General features: G+C 36.6%; 1 protein-coding gene across 1 annotated transcript in view; it reads left to right on the top strand.

Moving 5' to 3' along the window:
- The window catches only part of PRKDC (protein kinase, DNA-activated, catalytic subunit), an 84,486-nt gene that overhangs the window by 26,644 nt on the left and 34,672 nt on the right, over nucleotides 1–23,170 (top strand). Inside the window, exons 31-58 of the mRNA XM_058806045.1 lie at nucleotides 315–414; nucleotides 1,365–1,498; nucleotides 1,999–2,253; nucleotides 3,250–3,476; nucleotides 4,152–4,360; nucleotides 4,476–4,608; nucleotides 5,653–5,811; nucleotides 5,973–6,176; nucleotides 7,606–7,791; nucleotides 8,742–8,846; nucleotides 9,811–9,978; nucleotides 10,269–10,396; nucleotides 11,369–11,576; nucleotides 12,686–12,864; nucleotides 13,904–14,072; nucleotides 14,580–14,645; nucleotides 15,094–15,166; nucleotides 15,391–15,539; nucleotides 16,730–16,867; nucleotides 17,068–17,187; nucleotides 18,073–18,216; nucleotides 18,450–18,601; nucleotides 19,159–19,290; nucleotides 19,754–19,865; nucleotides 21,226–21,350; nucleotides 21,444–21,593; nucleotides 22,008–22,181; nucleotides 23,008–23,106. Coding sequence (XP_058662028.1) covers nucleotides 315–414; nucleotides 1,365–1,498; nucleotides 1,999–2,253; nucleotides 3,250–3,476; nucleotides 4,152–4,360; nucleotides 4,476–4,608; nucleotides 5,653–5,811; nucleotides 5,973–6,176; nucleotides 7,606–7,791; nucleotides 8,742–8,846; nucleotides 9,811–9,978; nucleotides 10,269–10,396; nucleotides 11,369–11,576; nucleotides 12,686–12,864; nucleotides 13,904–14,072; nucleotides 14,580–14,645; nucleotides 15,094–15,166; nucleotides 15,391–15,539; nucleotides 16,730–16,867; nucleotides 17,068–17,187; nucleotides 18,073–18,216; nucleotides 18,450–18,601; nucleotides 19,159–19,290; nucleotides 19,754–19,865; nucleotides 21,226–21,350; nucleotides 21,444–21,593; nucleotides 22,008–22,181; nucleotides 23,008–23,106 — 4,198 coding nt within the window. The remainder of the gene's footprint in view (nucleotides 1–314; nucleotides 415–1,364; nucleotides 1,499–1,998; nucleotides 2,254–3,249; nucleotides 3,477–4,151; nucleotides 4,361–4,475; nucleotides 4,609–5,652; nucleotides 5,812–5,972; nucleotides 6,177–7,605; nucleotides 7,792–8,741; nucleotides 8,847–9,810; nucleotides 9,979–10,268; nucleotides 10,397–11,368; nucleotides 11,577–12,685; nucleotides 12,865–13,903; nucleotides 14,073–14,579; nucleotides 14,646–15,093; nucleotides 15,167–15,390; nucleotides 15,540–16,729; nucleotides 16,868–17,067; nucleotides 17,188–18,072; nucleotides 18,217–18,449; nucleotides 18,602–19,158; nucleotides 19,291–19,753; nucleotides 19,866–21,225; nucleotides 21,351–21,443; nucleotides 21,594–22,007; nucleotides 22,182–23,007; nucleotides 23,107–23,170) is intronic.

The following is a 23,170-nucleotide window of genomic DNA, read 5'->3' as shown; positions in this document are numbered from 1 at the left end:
ACATGGTAGAAATGTCCCCAGAAGAGTTTCTCACATGGAAAAATTTCAGTTTCTCTAAGCATGATCACAGAAAGTAGAATGCACAGTTTTATACCAAAAGCCTCAGGCTTGGCTCAGGCCAGGTTGGCCTGTCTGGTGTTTTGTGATGTCATTCTGCACCTTAGAAAAACTCACTGTAGAAGCACAGAGTAGTGGAGCTGGCAAACATTATCATCTGTATAAGTCTCTTGCACCATCTCTACAGTGCTATCTCAATTAGTTTAATCAAATTACTGGCAATTTTTTAAGAAATGTCAATTCCCTGTCTCCAACAGGTACTGCCCAGCAGTGCTGTGATGCTATTAACCACCTGAAGCGCATAATCAAGCATAAAGCACCTTCTCTGAACAAGGAGGGAAAACGGCGGGTACCACGGTCAGCTATTTGCATTTATTTCCATATGGCATTTTAATAAACTTGACCAGTAGTTCCATTAAATGCTTGGGATTCTGAATGAGAATTGCATCCTATGACAACTGCTGATACAGACCTCCTGATGTTGTCTGTTGAACCACTGGTGGGAAAACACTGGACATAACATGAGAGTAGCATATAAAGAATCATAACATGATTCTTTATTCTAGCGTGGTGAACTTGATTTAGTTTAGCAAAAAGAGGCAGAAGAGAAGTGCATGTTTGCCTCACAGCAGTGCATATAATAACATTAGCAGTGATGCTACAAAGCACTTGGAGGAAACTCCTCCAAAGCCTTTCTTACTGTTGTGAAATGTCAGCAGAAGCAGGACAAGCTGCAACAGGGTGATCAGCAGTTAAAGTAGGGAAGCAAAAAAGGTAAAACAAGCAAAAATTGATTCAGTATCAGGATGCATAATGCTCTGAGTCACCTAGCTGACCCTTATGTATCAGGAGATTGGACTAGAGACCTCCTTAGTTGCCTTTTTACCCAAATTATGATGTGATCTTAAAGAAACTGACAAGTGGAGTTTAGATTTGGGTCACTGGTGTGGCATTTGCTAAGTTATGAGACGTGTTGATTATGGGGATGGAGGAAAACTGTTCAGGCATATCTAAACCTTATTCATAGTTTTTCCTCTGTGAGTTTACAAAGAGAAGGGGAGATACCTGCTTCTACATTTAAAATTGTTTTCCACAAGGACTATGCCAAGTAGAGTGAGGAGAAGAGAAAGCAGTGCCAGACATGATGGTAGAAGAGCTCTTCCAGGTAGTGCAGATTGGTGGTGGCTCAACAGATAAAAGGGATTCATAGTGCTCATGGAGCATTTTGATTGTTTTCAACTAAGAGACTATTATTGCTTCTTGGTAGATGGCAAGAGGAACTGTTAACCCCTAATGTTTTTGTGCAGGGGATTCCCAGCTACTAAGGCTGTGTGTCTTCAGGACATTGTTATGTGGCTCTTAGTGCAGTGTGGACGACCTCAGACAGACTGCCGGCATAAAGCCATGGAGCTCTTCTATGAATTTGTTCCTTTGTTACCAGGTATTTTAAGTCACAGTGCACTCTTATCTTTGCTTTCTGTACTCTGTGCATGCCCTCCCTCTGTCTTTTCTATGCAAGGTAGTAATTACAAGTAAATATCTGTTCACTCAGCATTGTTAAATAGAAACACAGTTGTTGCTTATATTGCAAATTTGGTACTGTGGGAACCTCAGAGTCTGCGGGATGTTTTTGGGCACAGAGGAGGCTTTTAGTGCAGACTTACTTCCAGGCCCAAAGCTGCTGTTGTGTATCCAGCTAAAAAAAGCTCAATTTATTGATGGGGAACTATGAATGTCTTAAAAATTGAACTCCTTCTTATGGAAGGAAGGGAAATGTGGGAATTTTAAGAATGTGACCAAGGCTAAACCAGAATCAATACCTTCTCTGCTAGAAGACCCAGTTTAAATCACAAAGTTGTTAGTTCATTTGCCTCTAGCTGCTTGCTAGTTTGAAATGTGTTTTTCCTAGAAAATTTATATTTCTGTTTCTATTTCTGTCAGGAAACAAGTCTCCATCTTCTTGGCTGGCTGATACTCTAAAAAACAGTGGTGTTTCTTTCCTCATTAACAAATTTGAAGGAGGTGGCACTGATGCCCAAAGTCCATCTGGGATCCTTTCTCAGCCAACTCTCCATGGCATGCAGGAACCCTTCAGTTTACAGGCTGTCATGCAGTGGATGGACATGTTCTTAGCAGCACTGGATTGCTACAATACATTCTTTGAGCTGCAGATGATCAAACCTGATGAAGTACTGGGTGAGTGATTAACTGTTGCATTAGGCTCATTTGTGTGTGTTACATAAAGCCCATCTAAGGTGAGTTCTTAACTTGGAATTTAAGCTCTTTTCTCAAATGTAGGAGAGACAATTTTGCAAACTCTCCCAAAGTTTTTCAGTGACAGTTGTAATGGGATGGGGGTTTTTTATGAAGTACTATGTATCTTAAAATGTTTCCTTTTAGCCCTAGAAATATATCTTTGCATTTCTTAGTCATCCACTTACCAGCAACTCCTTTTACTCTATCTCATCTTCAAAAATTATTCTGTACAGCTAATTTCCCACTGCACAGAAAAGCAAGAGGTTTTTATAATATTTTTCTTGAAATCCTTCTAAAGCTTTTTACCTACTGTTTATTAATATCTGGAGGAAGCTATCAGAAAACAATGAAAGAAGGCACCTTTTCACTTCAAGTCCCATACATGTTACCTTGTTTCATTTCCTGATGCATCAACTACATCAGGTCTAAAAGCTGCATTTGAATTTTGGTCAGGTAAAATAACAACACCTTGTGTAGCCACTGGGTCTCTTTCTCTTTCAATTATTCTTGCAAGCTTAAACAAAATGTTTTTGTTCAGCCATAGTACAGATTCATAGTCTTGTACAAGTTTCAGGTGGTCTGTCTGTTCTGTCTGTCAGTGTTAGGTCTGTCTTGATTTAAAACAATATGTCAGAAGCAGCTAGCATAGGGCTAAGTCATTCAAAACTAGGGATTTAAAATTTTTATCTCTTTTATTACATAAGCCTAAATCATCATCATTGTTCATAAGTGGTTAGTGGTTAGTTTCTGGAGTTATCACTAAGTACAATGCTGTCCTGCTATTCTATTGCCCAGCATGGTAATGTTTAGAACAAGCAGAGAGCTTTCAGAAAACACTGGTGTGAGATGTGCCTCTTTCTGTTTGTCATCTCAGTTTGACTGTTTTCTTCCAAGCATGAAACAATAATCATTTCAACTTAGTGTAATTCTTTCTAGGTGCAAATGAAAGCTCCTTGTTCTTGAAGGCTGTGCAGTTCTTCCTGGACACTATTGCTTTGCATGATATCCATGCAGCAGAGCAGTGCTTTGATAGCAGTTCCAAAGGCAGCATGTTCAGTCCTCAGGAGAGGGACAAGTACAACTACAGCAAGTGCACCATTATAGTCCGGATCTTGGAGTTTGTCACTGTCATCCTGGAAATGTGCCAGCAGGATTTCTGGAAGGTAGGCTCTGAAATCTGTAGTGAATAAAAGATACAAATTTTCTATGTAGTTACATGTACATGTTCTGTATATGGAATACTTGCAGTGAATATTTCCTGTATGATTCCTGATTGCATTAAATGTGTGGAGGTGGCAGCTGCTTAAAAGGCAGAAAGAATTGACACAATCTGCCTTTCTTGAATTCAGTATAAATATTCAGGTTTCTCTATTTGCCTTTCTCTATTTATCTCTCTATTGGTCTATTTGATGCAATATAAGCCATATTTAACTATGTAAAGCATAATACTTACGAGTCTCTTAGGAAATGTACACCTCCAAGTTTAGGTCTGAGACTGTGATTGTCTCATCAGCAAATCTCTGATAGTGTGTACAGAGATGTACATCAGAATTTACAGGTATATAGTCAAGACTGAAACACGCCTATGTGGTTTAAAAGATCTAAGTTGCAGTTTGGTGGAATAGCAAATATCCTGTGTCTATGTTTATAGATACCTAATTTCTCTGCATTGGCCTAAGTGAAAGTTTGACATTTCAATAGAGAAAATCAGCCTGAATAGGGACTGTTTCATGTTTGCTTTCATTTGAGATAGGATTAATGGTAGATTATTAAGAATTAAATAGAGAAATCTGAATGATTTTTTCACGTCTTTATGTTTAATTTTTTTTTCTTTCTAGCTGCTTGAGAAGGAACTGCTAAATGCAAGCTTTATAGAGCTTGTGGTGATGACAGTGTGTGATCCATCACACATAGGCTTTAACACAGCTGATGTGCAAGTCATGGAAAACCTCCCAGATATCTCAGTAAGACTCATGAAAGCTCTGATGAAATCTCCCTATCAGGAATCTTTGAAATTGTGCTTAAAAAAAAGAATCACACCACAGAGGTAAGTAGGGGCTTTCTGGTAAGCATGAGTCCAGAACAAACCCTCACCATGGAAAGTGAATAATGTTGTCTGTGGGTGCACTGATGTAACATTATTGCTTCTCTTTCCCCTCTAGCCTTGAGGACCTTTGTTCTGTTGATCTGTTTAATTCAGAGGCACGTTTGGATCAAGTTAGGTTTGATGCTATCCTTTCTGCCTGTAAGCAGCTACAGAAATCTGGCCTGCTTCATTCTGTTCTTCATGGTCAGGTAATTATTAATACAGAAGATAAGAGTAAACATTTGTACATTGTAAAGAGCTTTTCCTGTGTAAAAAACCAGGATAAAAACAAGAGAACAGATCAGATATTGCTTAAAATGAGATCAACAGTGAAGAGCTAGTGTTGAATGGGATCAAAAAAAAAGAAGTTTTATGGTTAATCTACAAATCTGAGTAGCACAATACTGAAGCTTGAACAACCTTTATAATTGTCTTTCTGTGTTTGGCTCCAGACTCTGAAAATCAGAATGTAGATTCTCTAACTTCCTTTAAGTGAGCTTCACAGAACTGAAAGCTCAAAAAATCAGAATTAACAATCCTATAAAGGAGGCATTTTTTAACAACTTTTACACAGAGACCATTCAAAGTGATGAGGGAAATTAAAAAAGGAATATTTCCTGACTGATCAGAAGCAATATAGTAGGTCTGAGTTGCAGGAAAACAGGATAGAGACCCCTGAAGTGTAAGGATGTAGACTGTATTACTCAAATTCCTTCCACTAAGTTTCTGATTGTAGTAAATCTCTACTTTGGGCAGTTGAAGGAACAGGTTGTGCAAAAGCCACGAAGACTGAGAATTTGTGAATGAGGCTGTAACAGGGCTGAACAAAGCTAACAAGTAACAAAATACTTAATTTCTGTGTGCTATCCATTCTCTGTATCAACAAAATTAGACTTGTGGTTGCCTTATATTGATAATCAAGGAGCTGCATGGTTTACCATTTGTGTCACTCCCATATCCTGACTTAGATATTCATTTTACTTCTGTAGGCAAGTAAGTCTGAAAAGGTGGAGGAGGATCAGAATATTTGGAGCAGTGTCAAGTTACTTTTAGTTTCTTCTGAACTTTGTACACAATAGGGTTGTCTCATTTAAAATCTCATCCCTGAGTTAGGAAGGTGTCTTGTCATTGTATAGTTGCATTGCTTTATAAGGAAATTATCTGAAATTCAAGTGTTTTAATTAACAATACAGATGGATTGGAAGCCTTTTGTCAGCTTTTATTGATTGTCACTTCTTTGCTGGTTTCCATAGGATGAAAGGTCTCATTTCTCAGTTGGCTCCAAGCTTCTTTCAGTTGTTTATAAAGGCATTGCACCTGGGGGTGAAAGGATCTCTCTTCCATGCTTAGACATCAGCAGGAAGCGATTAGCTGACAGTCTTCTGCAGCTGGCCTTTGCTATTGATGAGCAGGTAGGATGTGGTTCTCCAGTTACAATGCTTAAAATAAAATAAAAAAAATTTAAAAGTTTGGGGTGGGAACTTGGAAAAAAAATCATGTGCTCTTCTAAGAAATTTCAAAGTGAAATGTGATGTCCTTAAAATAACTCTTGTCTCTATATCTTTATTTTCAGTGTGAGGAACTAGTAAGTCTGCTGTTGAACACAGTAGTGTTAGCTGTGCCACTGTCAGGAGCATCACAGAACCAACTGATGAATTTCTCTCATGGACAGTATTTCTACAGCCTGTTCTCAGAAACCATCAATCAACATCTACTGAAAAACCTGGATGTGATCATAGTTGGTCTTATGAAATCATCTGTCAGCAATCCTCAAATGGTATTGGGCTTACTCTTTAAAAGGACAAAAGGGAATACTCAATAAAAGTAACAATTTTATTATTGTCTTTAGAAGTGGAGTATGTAGTAGGGGAAAAAGTGTATTGGATTGAAGTTCAACAGCATTAAAAGTTTTTTGTTTGAGTTTCAGGGCTTTTTTGTCTTGACCTACTGGTGCTACTGTCATGATCTTTGGCAACCTAACGTTACTCTATGATCTCAGATCAAACTAAGTGGAAAGTGCTTACCTATTACCTGTCCTGAGATCTATGTATTTCAGGATGTGTTTGCATAGTACGTCAAATCAAAAATGTCCTTTCAAAGGAGGGATCCACCCACTGTGCTTTTTTTTGCATTGCAGAATGGTCCCGGAGCATGTGACTTGGATTTGTTTTGGATAAAACTGAACTGAAAAACAAACTCCAACTGTTTATGGGTATTTAGTTCACAGTACTAGGGTAGAGCTAGATCAGAGTATTAAAAAGAGAGACATACAGACACACAACCTTCCTGAGCTGAAATAAATATGAGGTATTTTGTCATGTTCTCAGTCTCAGCACTGCTTGTTTGGCTGAACAGACTTCTTCCTGCTTGTCTACAGCATTTGTAGAACTCAGTGCCATGAAGGAAACAGAAGTGAGAAGTCTTCCTTCAGTGCTTCTGACAAGCAGAAAGGTCAAAAAGATCAAAACTCTGTTTTTCTTTTCGATTGAAAAGATGCTCAGCAAAGTAGAATCATCCTTTAAAAATAATTAACTCATTTATAATCCAAAATGTTATGCTTGGACGTGCTGCATCCAAGTAGTAGTTTAAAAGACTTGGAGCATCATTTTTGGTGATACCAAAAATTGTTTAGTTAGACTGTAGAGGAATGTGAATGTTTTAATAAGCTGTTTCTGGTGATGATTATCTAGTGCTTCCTGTGATGAGCATGCTGCAATACTTTAATTTTTTTAAGTGCATCTGATAGATGATAGTGACTATTAGTTTTCGAAGAAAAGAGATTTCAAACATACTTAGTTCACATGTGCTTTGTAAGGGTTATTTTTCTTTTCAAAATGGATGTGAATAAGTTAGCATGTGTGCTATTTTTCAACTTCACTCTAACTAAAATTAGCAAGTATTGATCTTTATTTTGGATTATCATTTATTTCTCCATATATACACAAAAGGCATCGGAACTAATTGCTGCATTGTACTCTGACACAGGAGTAAATTGGAGAGATGTCTTTTTTTTTTTTTTTTTGAGAAGGGTGGGCTTTTAATTTCCTGCAGAGAACTTTCCTCTGCATCCTTTTGAGATTTAGATCTAGCATTGATTTGTGATGCTTCTTTTTTATGAGTGTCCATACCACTGATGTGATTCTATCATCCTTTAATTTGGGGTGCAATTGGGGTGCAAGAATCTTACCTGTTGCTCTTCCTTGCAGGTGGGGAGCATTTTGAATGGCATGCTAGATCAGAGCTTTAGGGACCGTGCTGTGCGCAAGCAGCAGGGAGCAAAACTGGTGACAGCTGTGCTAAGAAACTGGGAGAAACTGGACAGCTGGTGGGCCAAAGGTTCATCTGCTGAGAGCAAAATGGCACTCCTGACCCTGCTGGCAAAGGTTCTGCAGGTATGTACTGTTTGAACATACTGAACATACATGTAGTGTTTGAATATTGTGAACTTCAGGTAACCTTTCTGGTTCTGTGGGGATTGCATCGTGTTTTCAAGAAATGCTGTTCAGATCAAATGTTTGATGTTTGGGGGAAAAAAAGAAAAAAGGGGAGAAGTTGGGCATTGTTAGAATCTGGGTGTTTTTATTAGCAAAGTACAAAAAAATTTGGGGCCGGTGGAAATTACTAGATACTGCTCTTCTTCCCCCTACCACCTTTTTTATTTTTTCAATTGTTCTCATGTTTTAGATGCCTGTTTTCCTTTTGGAGAACGGGTACAAGTACAGAGAGTGAGCTCTGAGTAGCCTCTGGTAGCATTCTTTGTTATGTTGGCATCCAGAAAATCACAGTGGAAGAATTCTACCCATATTAACAAACTGCAGAATTATCTTTACTTTACACACTTAATTTCTGTGACACTGAGATTTTGGTCTGGGTTTTTTTTCTCTATTTTGGAAACATAATTTTCTACTTGTCCTTTTGAGATTTGTAGGCACTTATAAAAAGTAGTTGTACACAAATACACTCAAAGATAACTGTTGAGCATAACTTTTATTTTTTATAATTTTTTATTTGAAACTTGAATTATTGTAAAGGGATGTTTTAGGACACAGAATGTGAACTCTACTGCTGGATTAGCTAGTACTGACATGGCCAGTAGGAAATTTGGCTTTCAGAAGTGGATTCATATTTTTTTGAGTTGAAAAATACCCAACATGATTTTGTTTGTACTGTGTAGGAGCTTTTATAGTTCTTTTAAAACCAAAATCACTCTGTATGTGCTGTTAATTCAGTGTATTTTTGGAAATAAATAATTGTGTAGCTTAGGGGCTTTTTATTATGCTTTAATACAAATCTCTTTAACTACTTAAAAAAAAAAATTAATTTTTTTTTTCTGTCTTTCCAGATAGACTCTTCAGTTTCTTTCAATACCAATCATGAAGCATTTACAGCTGTTTTTAATACTTATACCAATCTACTTACTGATCAGAATTTAGGCTTAAATCTTAAGGTAAATTGCTCACTTCAGCAGCTTCCCTGCCCTCCCCAAATTACAATGTTAGTTGGTCATAGAATTCTCTGTTATTTGGCTTAATTTTTATCATGGACTTCTGGGTTTTTAGTCTTCTGTTCAACATCCTAGAACTTGTAAATCATCCTTTTTGTTCTTCAGACAGAAGACACTATCATAGATGCCGTGCTTTTATTTTCCCCTTACTCAGAAGAAAGGAATGTAAATTTTGGAGAAAAAAAATAGCATCAGTTGCAAGTTATCTTGAACTCCCAAGTGTCCATTTGAGAAATGACAGCTAAACAGGCTTTTAGCGAGGAGTGGGCATTTCCTACAGGTCAAATGATGAACATTTGTCACGATTTTTATGTCCATGTCTGTCCCTTAGTACTGGTACTAATGGAGTAGCTGCTGTATGCAGCTTGGTCAGGAGAGGGAGATAAAGTACTGCAGACTGAAAGGGGGAGTTATAAAAGATGCTGGTTGGACAAGAGTAATAAAAAATTTGGTACTCATGGAAGTTTTGTGGAGTTGCTTCTCAGCCAGCCTGCCTTTAATTAGGCAGAGTTTTGTACTTTCCTATTCAAAATAAATAAAGTTTGGGATTTTGCTTTAGCTACAAGGTGATGCATGCAATCAATGACTTGTGTGAGAATGAATGCTTGCTTAAAAGAACAATGAGATATTATTCATAGCCATGTCAGCCATGAGGTGTTAATTAGCTTTAACTCTTACCCAGCAGTGACATGAGAGTTAAAAGCTGTTTTTCTGATCCGGAAGCTGGAAAGAAAAGCAACTACGTAACCTATTTTTATTAGTACACTGAGCCATTGAATCAACAAGAACAGCCACTGCTGCTGTTTTGTGGTCCTAATCAGCTGGCTTCATAGTTAAAAAATAACTTACTTTTTAGTGTGAAACTGTCTCTTTTTTATGTTTTGTTTTTTTGTTTTTTTTTCTTCAGGGCCAAGCAGTGATAATTCTCCCGTTCTTCACTAATTTGACAGGAGAAAAGCTTAATGACCTTAAGAATGCTCTGGATCAACTTGTAGCTTTCAATTTTCCCATGAGCTCTGATGAGTTTCCCAAAGGAACCTTGAAGCACAATAACTATGTAGACTGCACTAAGAAGGTCAGTATTTTTAATGAGTACATAATTAGAAGCCAAAGTGAACTGTGTCTGGAAACTGTTTCATAGGATCTGGAATTAAAGAGAGAGATTTTTGGTTCACATGAGGAGATCAGCTTTTGTATTTCTGGTTTATGTCTTTATCCAGAAATTGAATCTACAGAAGCACATTAAATAAGCCCATACTTCGCCCGTACATCTGCTTCTGATCAGTATTTAAAAATAATTACATCATTAGATTGAATTATTTGATCCACTGTGGCTATTCATGTGACATGTTGCTGCTTCTTCAGTTTTTAGATGCATTAGAATTGTCTCAGAGTCCAATGTTGTTGCAACTCATGACAGAAATCCTCTGTAGGGACCACAGGCATTTCATGGAGGACTTATTTCAAGCCAGCTTCAAAAGAATTTCCAGAAGGTGGGTTTAGTCCACTGGATTTTGTGCTTGTTGTCATTGAATTTTTGCTGAAGCAAATGTGCTTCTTGTATTTTATTGTCCTTATAATAGTAATGATTTACACTATAAAGTTTTATGTCATAGTTTTAATTCAGATTTTGCTTTTGTCTTTACATTTTCAAAGTATTTCCAAGTGTGAACAAGTAACATCCGTTTCCAGATTACACTTCCAGTGCTTGTGCAAATTTGGAAAGCCTTCTGTAAATAAGCTTGTCCTGAGATAATCCAGTTGAAAATAGTACTTGTTTGTTGTATATTTGCTATCCCTATAACCACATGATCACTTAAGTTGATAGTAAATTAATTTGTTCAACCTCTTTGAAAATACATCAATGCACTTATTTAATTGAATAATTCCAAGGTGGTAAAATGTAGACTTAAACATGCTCTGTCCACAGAAGAGGTATTCAGTATCTCTTCCAAAACAAACATTCGAATTTTTGATGGGCTGTTGAGTAGTGACTATAGTGGAGCATGTAATTTCCTGGACAAAGTCATTTATTTTATGATCATATCCCATTTTTGAAATTTTTGCTTTAATAAAATTATTCAAAATAGCAGATCATCTAGTACTGGAACACTTGATAGCCACACTTCTTTTTTTCCTTTGGTTTTCCTACATTTCTCACATATACAGGATAATTTTTTTTTTAGGTTCAGTAAAAAGGAACTGAGAAAGTCAATGTTTGCTTTAGGATTAAATTATTAAAGATACACAAATAAGTTTGCCATCTCTTGCAGATTAAGAAGCAGAGGTGGGCTTTTTTGAGGGCTGCATAATATTTGATAGTTCAACCAAGATCTTGAATGTCTTGTAGGATAACCCAAGAGGGCATGAATGCAGTCTTTAAAAAATCTAAATGTCCTAAGGGTGTGAGACATAAGTGAAGTCTGGTGAAACAGTTTCCATCTTGAGATTTCCATCTTGTTTAGGAGCCCCACTGACAAGCAAGTGCTACTGTTGGACACTGTTCACAAAATGTTTCGAAGCGAGGAACTCCTTTCAAATGCTGCTCGCCAAGCGTTTGTGGATCGCTCCCTCCTCACTCTCCTGTGGCACTGCAGCTTGGATGCACTGAGAGTATTCTTTGGCAAGATTATAGTAGAGGCTATGGATACACTTAATTCCAGGTTTACAAAGGTATGAATTACTTTATTTTTTTTTTATTTAGGGTTAGGGAATTCTAAGAAAGTGTTGATGTTGGTATGTATTTTGCTGAGCTTTGAATGAAGCACTGATAAAAAACTAATTTATTTGATTTCTAGTTTTCTGTATCCTGGAACAGTTATAGAATTTGATTACTGATAAACTTTTATTTATTCCCCAACACACTGTTCCTTTGGAGTTAATGCTTGTTTGCATATCTACTGTGGATAAAAATTGAAGTTGGAATGTTATATGTATATATCTGAAGGGGTTTGTCAAAAGGAAAAGTCCATTGTAACATTGAAATATAAAAGCTGTGTAAAATTATAGCCTGTTACTACATTGTGGGAGAGATTTTCAACCTCCATAATGGAAGCTCTGAAATTAAGTACATTACTTCTAGAGAAAGAAATACACATGTAATCATTGCAAAGGTCCTTCAGCAAGGGATTAGGAGCACAGATCTTCCTTTCTTTAGTTACAGCCTTTCTTCCAATTTAAGAGTATAAAAAAGATCATTGCAGGCATGATCTGTTGCCAGTCAAGGTGTCTCCTCTTGCTGTAGTTCTTCAGTCCCATGGTTTTGCTGGTGCAGATGTTCACAGGCAGCAGGATGAGCAAGATGATGAAATCACCAAAGTTTAGGTATAGCTGTTGAAACAAAATGCTAAAACTAAGATCTATGTAGAGTCACTCACACCATGTTCCTTTTGCTGTAAATGTTGGCACCAAAATGAGGTGTATAAAGAAACTCATGAATGACACCAAGGATGATGGCAGTGTGTGTTTTGCTTACATGTGTCATCATCAGGCTGAACTGTCACTTGGTACTCTGCTTATTTTCCTCCAGTATCCTTATAATAATTTAGGCCAGTTGTAGTAAAGAGAGCTCACCAGACAAGTATGGGTCAACCAGCTTTAGTAACTGCACTACACAGGAACTCAGAATCTGTCAGTCTTTTATTATCATCAGCTCTTTTCTCTGTTTTAGAAGGTAGAAGTAAGCTGAAGGCTGTCTATGAAATTTAAAGCAACTGTGGAACTATTTAGAAAGGACAAGAGTCAGGAAATTTCCTTCTGAGATTCTGCTTCTTTGTTTCTAGTCCCATGAACATACTTTTGATACACAAGTTACCAAGAAAATGGGGTATTACAAGCTGCTAGAGGTGATGTATGTGCGTCTTTCAAGAGAGGAAGTTTATTCCAAGGACTCTAAAATTAACCAAGCTTACCGTGGCTCCATGAGTGTAGAAGGGAATGAACTTACCAAGACACTAATAAAGTAAGACCATAGTTTATTTTATTTACTTGATATTTCTGATGAAGTTTTGACCAAATATGCTTTTTTAAGTAGGCCATATGAAGCAAAAGATGGTTTTGTTCAAGGGTAAATATAATCTCTTACATAGCTTTTGATTTTAAATTAAATACACAATCTTGAGTTTGATAGAATTATCTGTAGTGTAAATCCTGTGTTACAATAACCTTTGCCTCCTGCTTTTGTACTTTTTTTTAAATTTGTTAAGCTTGTACATTCATTTTAACTTTTCAGTATGTTTCTTAGCCTTTAATTTGGGTTTTCACAACTTCAGTTTCAGTATACTCACACTTCTATGTGGAGTATGGCTCTGTATTGCAAAATTGGTATTTATATGACTGATGAGAAGATGGGATTGATTTTTATTTACATTTCATAATAGAGCAGCACACCCAGTAGGAGTAATTGGCTTGATCATCATTACAAAGGGGGACAAAAGAGAAATACTGAATATATATGTTAATTTGTATTGTTTAGTTTGTTTAATATTCAGAGAAAAAAAATTAGATGTCTGAATTGCTGTTTGTTTTGTTTTGATTTTTGTTTTACAGTACTATGTCCTATGAGGACTTCAAAGAATTTCTTGGCCATGGTTTGCAGATCTATAACTGGCTTTGTGCCAAAGACCTTTAAAAATCACATCTAAACTGTTTTCTTCTAATCCATAAAATACCTTAGCATGCATGTCCATTCGTAATTTTTTGGCAAGCACCATGAGAGAAGTTAATTTATATATCCAAATAAACATTCATCTTATCTGACCACAACCTGTCATCACATTTCTGACATTAAGGACTCCTGTCTAAATACTTGGGGAGGTTTTCTTTGTCATTGCTGAATGGTTCCATTTTGGTTCCATTTACCTGCAGGATACTTGAACAAGTCTGAGATGGTTCAATTGGATACTGCTTCCTTGAAATTCTGTTGGTCTCTGATTGGAACCCTTCTTGTACTGCTTAATGAAAGACTTCTCATGGTGTTTTCTTGCCTGTTTGTGTTTAAGGTCGTGCTATGATGCATTTACAGAAAACATGGCAGGAGAGAGTCAGCTGCTGGAGAAGAGGAGACAGTATCACTGTGCAGCATATAACTGTGCTATTGCTGTCATCAGCTGTGTCTTCACTGAAAGTAAATTTTATCAAGGCTTTCTTTTTTCAGAAAAATCAGAAAAGGTGAGAAGCTTTTTTTGCTGTTAGAAGGCTTCCAGAGCATGAGACACAAAGTGATTTTACCTGATGGCAATAAATCAAAGAATGAAACCTGAATGACGTGCAATTATACTAACAAACTACCCAGTGAGGCAATAGAAGGAGTGGTACCTGATGAAAGTTTTACCAGCTGTTTGGGAATGGGTGAAGTATGATGCTGTTTTCCTTCCACTCCCAATCCATTATCTAAAATAGGAGGAAAAAACCCCTGTTGTTTAACTTTTCCAGTGCTTGGAATATACTTGAATAAGAGAGACCTTTTTACAGAGCACATTCGGTGATGTGAACTCTTGAGTAGTTAAGTAGCAAAATTCTTTTTGGGGTACTGATGTAGAAGAGAAAACATGCTACACTTTCTGTGCTGTACAATGATCGATTGATTTTTTTTAAAGAAGAAATAAAATACATTCAAAGCAATTGTTATTGTGTGCAGCATTATAATTTTGCTATTTCAAAACATGCTTTTTGCAGAATTTGCTGATTTTTGAAAATTTGATAGACTTGAAGCGTGAGTATACATTTCCTGTTGAAATTGAGGTGAGTGAAATTTCTGGCCTTTAGTGTTTCTAACTAAAAAAAGGGGATGACTTTAATAGTGTAGTTACTGAGGACCAGGTCAGTTCTCATATATGGAGAAAGAGGATACAAAACAATGGAGTACTCCTCTCATTATTTAAAATATGTTTTTCTGAGAGAAATCCAGACCTGAAATGTAGAACAGACCTGTAATGCACATAACTTTTAACATACTTCTTAGACCACTTACTTTGATAGTGAATGGCTGTTGGAATAAAAAATTTCAGTTGTTTCTCTGTAGCATTAATAATAATCATTTACAGCATGACATTTCCATTCTTGTCAAATGGTTTTAATCACTTTTTTGGTATCTCTGTAAATAAAAAATGTAAATAATTGGTGGTTTTTTTAAATTAAGTAACTATTTGTTTTAAATTAAGTAATTAGAACTTTATCTCTTGCTGTTTAGGTGCCTCTGGAAAGGAAGAAGCGATACATTGCTATTAGGAAGGAGGCCAGGGATTCAGGGAATAGCAGCCAGGGTATGAAAGTCATTTATGGTGATGAAAAAAAATGTTTTCTTACCTGCCATATAGCGTTTCTTGATGTGTTCTTCACTGGCTTCTACAGCAGCAGGAACAAATAAAAATGTTCAATGTATTTCATCTAACAGTCATTTCTCACCTACCCTCAAGTTTTAGTGGGCAGTGAAGGCTTTTTTCTTGTAATTACCTTGATTAATGGACTGTTCTTCTTTCTTGTCTAGATGAACCCAAGTATTTAGCTTCTTCATCATACATGATGGATAGCAGTTTGAGTGAGGAAATGAGTCAGTTTGATTTTTCTACTGGAGTCCAAGGTTTTTCTTACAGCTCCCAAGATGTTACAGCTAGCAGCACTCGTTTCAGGAGAAAGGTAATTTAGTGACTTATGTACTGTGAGAAAGAAAAGTTTTATGCTTTTGAGTAATTGCATACATTTATTGAGGTTGAGAAAGAGAAATTTCTTGTCTTCTGTATTTGTTCTACCTGACTGAGAATGGGTTCGTCCAGAAGATGAGGGAGGGGACTTAAGCTGTTTTCTGTTACTTTTCTTTTTTCCTCTCCACTGTCTACAGCTGAAGAAAAATAATGTCCTATTGGGTTTCTAAAGCTGAAAAGAGTGTGAGTGAAGTCCAGCCTGATTTGTAAAAAGATGGTTTGTACTGCACTCAAGCACATCCTCTGATGGTTATGTTTTGCTGTTAGGCATCTGGTTTCCTCATTTCCCTCTTTGACTGGTCTGTGACAGAACTGGCTGTATCAATTGGATAGAATAAATAATCAATTATTTTTCTTTTTCTGTTGTTGTGGCAGCTTGTATTTAACTCTTGCTCTTGGGAGATATTAAATGCTGTACTTTCAGCAAAGGCTTGAGGTTGTGTTCCTTCTGCAATCAAAATACGTCTCACCAGCAGTAATGCTGATAGAGTAGATATTTGCTGTGAAATAGAAAGTTTGTAGAAGTATCATAGACACTGAAGACAATCTGTCAAAATAACTGTTAACATTGGTGAAGATTACTGTTTCCATGCTTTGAAGCAAGGGGGTGTTTTAGCTGCGGGGAAGTTAAGCAAGATAGGAAGTACACTTCTACTTTGTTGTAATTTCTACCTAAACAATTTTCTTTTGTGATTTACTCTGTGTAGCAAAAGAGAGCTGCTGCAGATGCTGGTCAGTGTGAAACAACACATCCATAAAAATAGAAGTGTTCATATATTCTTTGAGCTATGAAATGAGATAATTTCTTTGAGGTTCAATTTAACTCCTCTTGCTTTCAGCATTTGCCACACCTGTCCTGGCAGGTAGTAAAGTCCGAGTAACATAAATTTGGCATCTGTTGGCACAAAAAGTAAAGAATTTGCAGATCTGGTGCATACATTTGGGAGGTGTCTGTTTGAACAACACATTTGATGTATTCCCAGTTGCACACACTGAGTGTGTAGTCAGATCTAAGCACAGATAAGATCAGAATGACTCATGGCATGATTGGGATTTAAAAGAAAACACAGTGTTGTTATTAACTATAGTAACACCTTTTTTTCTTTTTTTTTTTTTTTTTTCCAGGAGCCCACAGAATACAAAGTTTTAAATGATGAGATGGAACTGGAAATGGATGAATTCAACCAACATGAATGTATGGCTTCTATGACCTCGCTGATTAAACATATGGAGAGGAACCAGATCACACCCAAAGTGGAGGAGGCCAGTATTAACTAAAAAGTTGGCATTTTTCTATTAATGCTACCAAGAAAAGAGAGTCATGATTGATTCCCTCCATTTATTTATTTTCTTGGCTATATTATAGAGAAACCTGTGTTGCTTGAGCTTGGGGCTTTTTGACTTGGTAAGCCTGTTGGGTGCAAGAAGTGATTTGATTTTAGCTCATCTCTTCTAAATTTCAGGGGACAGTTCCAGCAGATCTTCCTCTTTGGATGAAATTTCTTCATGGCAAATTGGGAAACCCATCAGTACCATTAAATATCCGCCTCTTCATAGCAAAACTTATTGTTAATACTGAGGATGTGAGTAATTTTTATTCATAATATCAAATGTGTAACACTTGCAGGGTAAAATATTTAATCAAGTGAGACCTTTGGGGCATTCAAATTGAGTAGTTTGCTGTGATAAAAGGGAGTGCATTTATGGCCCAAAATTCCAGATAGTGCAAGTATTTTCAATTCATTATTAATACTTTTTCTCCCATATTCTGTAAGTGGAGGGTATCCACAGTGTGTCTCTTCTGGAAACACAAGTAGTGTATTCATTGATAGGCAAGAGGTGGGGTTGATTATACTTTCCATCTTCACAGGAGCAAATACAATGTTTTGTTAGTGGGCAGAGATGAGTCTTATAGAAACATTTTGAGCTAAATGGTGTTCTTGTTGTAGAAAGATACTAAGATAGCATAACATGTGTTTGCTTGAGAAGCAGTGTTTTCTAACTCTCATTCTTGGGCAAAACATTCTCAACCTTCTTCATACAATGGTTTTAAAGTATAATGGTTTTGTCTGGAATATTCCAAATCCAAAAAAAAAAAGCTGAATTTCAGGATTAATTTAATAACCTCTATATCTGTTTAATACTACTTTCTTAGTAAAGCTGTCTGAAATGGAAGGGTAGATGAAAATGACATACTCTCTCAAATCCTTTACAGACAGATATTCTAAGGGAGAGCCATACTGTCTGTGCTCTAGTGAAATAATTCACTTTCTGTGGCTAAAGATTTCTAAGCAAAAATGAGAAATGTAGTTATGGATGCCTTTTATTTGAAAATGTTTATGGTTGTTCCCTCAGGGTTTGAGCAAAGTCCTAAAGAGGTTGGTTTAGCAGTGTTACCACTAATGTTCATTGAACAACAGGTTGCTAAATAGTTGGGTAATTTGTACTTTGTCTTTGATTCCCCGCAGGTATTCCGGCCTTATGCAAAGCACTGGCTTGGTCCGTTGCTGCAGCTTGTTGTTTCTGGAAATAATGGAGGGGAAGGGATTCATTACATGGTAGTGGAAATAGTAGCTACCATCCTTTCCTGGACAAGTGTAGCCACTCCCAAAGTAAGGAACTGTGAAATTAATTTTTATTGTTATTGTGACTGTTTGGTAAAGAATGATTGAATTTTTTTTTTGTTTTTATGCTCTTAAATAATTTAATACATCAGTCCACTTTTACATTTTACAATTCTTTTGCATATTAACTTCAAACATGAATTGTTTACTTACTTGCTTTCATAAAACAATATGTATCTTCTTGGAGTCACTATGTTTATTTTTCCTCCTGGTTTTTGTAGGGGAATATTAAGGATGAGATTTTGGCTAACAGATTGCTTGAATTCTTGATGAAGAATGCATTTCACCCAAAAAGAGCTGTGTTCAGGCACAATCTGGAAATCATAAAGACAGTTATAGAGTGTTGGAAGAACTGTCTCTCCATACCTTACAGGTAAACACTTGGACATTTGCTTTCCTTTATCAATATATCAAAAATATAAGTCAATGGTATCAAAGGGCATGGGAAGGTAAATTAGGTAAATTCAGCTGCAATAGTAAACTTTTTGTCCCTACAGTGAACAGCAGAACTTCAGAACCAAACACTCTAAAGATTGTAAATTAATTTGAAAAACAACCAGGAGAGAGAGATGGAAAAACACATAAAGGATTATAGTAGCAGCAACAAAAACACGAGTAATCTCTGCAAAGACATTTTATTTGAAGTTTTGAATGTTATCACTGAATATTGGTGCGGTCTTATTAAGACTTGTGCTATCTGCCATGCTTGTGAACATGACAAGCATTTGTGTGGGCTTAGTCTCTTTTCAGTTGTTTTGGTGTGGGTTTCTTTGCAAAGACTTGTTCATATCTACTGCTTTCTGGCAATATCCCTTTGATTGGCTGTATGTGTGCATGTAAATCCCTGTATACAAAGACAGTGAGTGACTTAAGGCATCTCTGTTTTGGGGTTTTCATGTATATCATTACTTCTGTGTTTTTTTCCAACAGTTTAATATTTCAAAAGTTTTCTAGTGGAGACCCTGATACAAAGGATAATTCAGTGGGAATTCAGCTGCTGGGAATTGTTCTAGCTAACAATTTGCCACCCTTTGACCCAAAGTGTGAAATAGATCGTGCCAGGTGAGAAATGCAATTTTTTGTGAATGATCTTGAAAAAAATCTTAAACCAAAGAGAGCAAGTTTAATTTATCAACAGGAGGTGTAGGAGCTTGTTCTTTGGAATCCTTTGCTGACATCTGGCAAATAATATTTCCCAGATAGATAGATAGATAGATAAATAGATAGATAAAAAATAACACTTTCCTATCTACAAATTGCAGGCCACATTTATTTTGGAAAGTATCTAGAAGGTTGTACACTTTTTTACAGTGGGTGCCAGGGTTGCAGTTTTGTGGAAATTCATAGAGTCAGGAACTGCTAAAGCAGAGATTTGAGACACTGCAAGTGGAAAATGCATTTGTACTGTATTCAGCTCTTCTGAAGGCAGTCACTATGACTGTGGGCAGCTCATATGAATTTTTTGCTTCAGTTTAAATTTCTGTGCTTGAGTAGTGGCTTACAGCAGGTCTGTCTTTTGTGCTAGGTATTTTCAAGCTTTGACCAGCAACATGGGCTTGCTAAAGTATAGAGAAGTTTATGCAGCTGCAGCAGAAGTTTTGGGACTTGCTCTTCAATACATTGCTGAGAGAGAAAATGTAAGTGAACTGTATTTTGTGTTTGACCTTTCCTGTCTTAATTTTATGTTGATCTTTTCTATGACTACTCAATTCAGATTCAAAAATTAATGTGTTTAAACCTCAGCAGTCTTTATCCAACAGAATAATTAAAAATTCAAACTACTGACTCAACAGGAAAAGAATTTGAGAGCAGACTAAGTGCAAAGTTTTTGCCCTGCTCTTTTGGAGCTGACAGTGAATGATGTCTTTTTGAGTCTTTGTTCAGCTTTTGCCAGCCAGCAACACTAGTGCAGTATGTTTTAAAGTTGGGGGTTTTAAGAGGAAAAGAAAAGCAGGTTGGGAGGTTTGAAGCTACCTTTTGAATAACTGTATCTGAGACCAGTTATTTTATAGGTAGTGGATAAGGTGAATGCAAAACTGTTACTCACCAAATCCTACAGTGCTAGAACTGAGGGATTGTGCTTGGTGATCACAGAAGTCAATTTGACACATGTGCTAGAAGTAATTCTCTACACAATAGTTTGGGAACTTCTGGCATTTGTTGCCAGAAGACGTGCTGGGGGTAAGCAGATCAGCAGGTTCAAAGGGAAATTAGGTAAATTCATGCACAAAAAATGTCATGGACTGGTTCTAAATACAGCAGACAGCAATGTACACTCAAAGATCCTTAATCTAATGACAAATGTATGTTTGGTTGTATAAGAGAAAAAGAGGACAAAACGCAGCCATGGTCATGTGTTCCCCCTGAATATAATTCTGTAACTGCTCTTGGAGACAAAAATACCAAGTTGTTGGCTAAGTGGAGTATTAGCCTGACCTTGTAGGTTATTCTTCCTTCTTTCCTTATTATCCTTGCTTCTTTCCCCACTTAATTGCATTCTGGTTGTTCTTTCACAGTGTGTAGATCATATTTCATAAAGCTTTGTTAAGTCTTTGTCAGTCTTGCAAGTTCCATTATAAGCAGTATTTTGAGTAAATGAGCAAAGATGGTGTAAGTTTTGTCCTGAACAAGGCTTATTCCTTTGATGTTCGTTACAGGTTGCTGGTTGTTTTTCACCTTTTTACATTCATTAGTTGGAATTCTTCTATACTGAGGAGCTGTTTATTATTATATAAGCACACTAAGCAACTTGTACTACACAATTAAGGTGTTCCAAACCAGTGAAAGGAAGCTCACAGATATATTTTTTAAGTAGCAGTCATGTGTTTTAGCCAGGCAGAGCTGTACAGGACCCATGAAGCACCATAAAGGTTAAGATGAGTTGCCTTGCCTAGTGAAATGCATGAGAATCAAACAATATAGCACTAAAACCATGTTTCATTAAGGTGGTTATGATTTTCATGGGTAACCTGGTTGTACTGTCTTTCTCATTTTCAGGTACTTGAAGATCCAGTTTATGATTGTGTTATAAAACAACTGAAGCATCATCAAAACACACAACATGATAAGTTTATTCAATGCTTGAATAAAGTTGTTAAGCATTTTCCACCTCTTGCTGACAGGTACATCATGATTTATGTGGTATGTTGAATGTAAATCTAGAGGAATAATAGAGAATAATTTGCTTTTCTTTGTGGGCTTCTGGTTATGTTAAGGTTTATGAATGCAGTATTCTTTTTGATACCTAAACTTCATGGTGTGATGAAAACCTATTGTCTGGAAGTAATAATGTGCCGGGCTGAAGAAATTCCCGATCTCCACTTGCAGTTAAGGAGTAAAGACTTTATCCAGATCATGAATCATAGGTAAGTAGTCATGTGATTATGATGGTAGTTCAGGTTTCTTGATAACATTTTCTTTGCTGCCCACAACATTTTTACATTCAGAAGCATTTAAAATTCCCCTTCACTTTTTGGTCATTGTTCCCCAAATTTGAGCTGATGTAATCTGGGAGTTGAGATGGTTAGCTCATTGTGAAAAATGAACTAACACCTCTAAAATGGTCTTAGGGTGAAACACCAGTGGAATGTCAATTTCTGTAGTTTGTATTCGTTTATTTATATTCTTACTCTTAGAGTGAGTGCAAAAGCATTTACCTAAAACCCTTTATGAAACACTAAATATTGTTAAAACACAAACCAATCTTCTCGTTTTGTATGTAACGGTGATGAGAAAAGCAATGTAACTGGGCTTTTTTTTTTTTAACTCTCTTCTTCCAGGGATGATGAAAGACAAAGGGTTTGTTTGGATATAGTGCATAAGATGCTGTCTAAATTAAAACCACTGGAACTTAAAGAGCTTCTGCCTGGAGTGACAGGGTTCATTTCTCACCCTTCTGTAATATGCCGACAGCGCATGTATGATATCCTGATGTGGATTTATGATAATTACAGGTATGTGTTCACTGCAGATGTTGTCTTTCAGTGGTTTGTCACAGGCAGAGTGGAAGTGTTTGTAATGGTCTTCCAATTTCATGTCCCTTGGTGAAGGATTTTTCCAGTTGTCAGAAGAATATAGTCTGTGATTTGCCTAACTGGCTCTGGCCTTCAGTAACAATTTCATCACTTCCAGTAAGGGATAAATACTTGGACCAGAACTAGGATTTTACATCACCACAACAGAATGGCGTAAGGGGTCTGAACTTTGATGCTCCAGCTTTTTTTCTTGTTGCTGGAATTTGTAACTAGTGAAAATTATACATTAAAGAAAATTATATAAAGGCACATGAGCGTTACCTGGATCACTTAGATCTGGTAGTATAAAGATGGTCTTTCTGCTTAATCCCTTAAAATAGGGAACAGGTGTACTCAGTTTGACAAGTGGGTTGCTATTGAATTATCTAACTTGGTTGGGGTTTATGTGTGTTTTTCCAAGAAAACTCTTTGAATGAACATTTATTGCAAAGAAAAAATACAGCCAGTCTTTACTCTAGCATCACTTGTGAAAAGCATTCTCTGCCTGTTTTTTTTCAGATTCAACCTTGCAAACTTCATAATAAATACCTAACATATTAATTAGCTTATTAGATAATTTATTTTATTAGTAGTGGAGATATAAGGCATTTTTGGCAAGAAGACTTCATGTTATGTGTTGTTATGCCAAGTTGAGTTTTTTATCAGAGGGCATATTCTTCCTTTTTGTCCCACCATCCTCATCCTCTTATTTTGCTATGGATTATTTGAGAGAAGTCATTAAGAGATATTTTTCTCTCACCATCAGTGATCCAGAAAGTCAAGCAGATGATGATTCTCGGGAGATACTCAAAGTGGCAAAAGAAATACTGCTTCAAGGACTGATTGATGAGAATGCTGAACTGCAGTGAGTAAAGAGTGCTGTGACAACTGTCTGAAATAAAAATACCTCAATTTCTCTTACTTTGTAT

The sequence above is a fragment of the Ammospiza caudacuta genome, chromosome 1 (assembly GCF_027887145.1).
Source record: "Ammospiza caudacuta isolate bAmmCau1 chromosome 1, bAmmCau1.pri, whole genome shotgun sequence".
Lineage (NCBI taxonomy): Eukaryota > Metazoa > Chordata > Aves > Passeriformes > Passerellidae > Ammospiza > Ammospiza caudacuta.
Note: the sequence above shows the minus strand (reverse complement) of the source record. Positions and strands in the feature narration are given on the sequence as shown.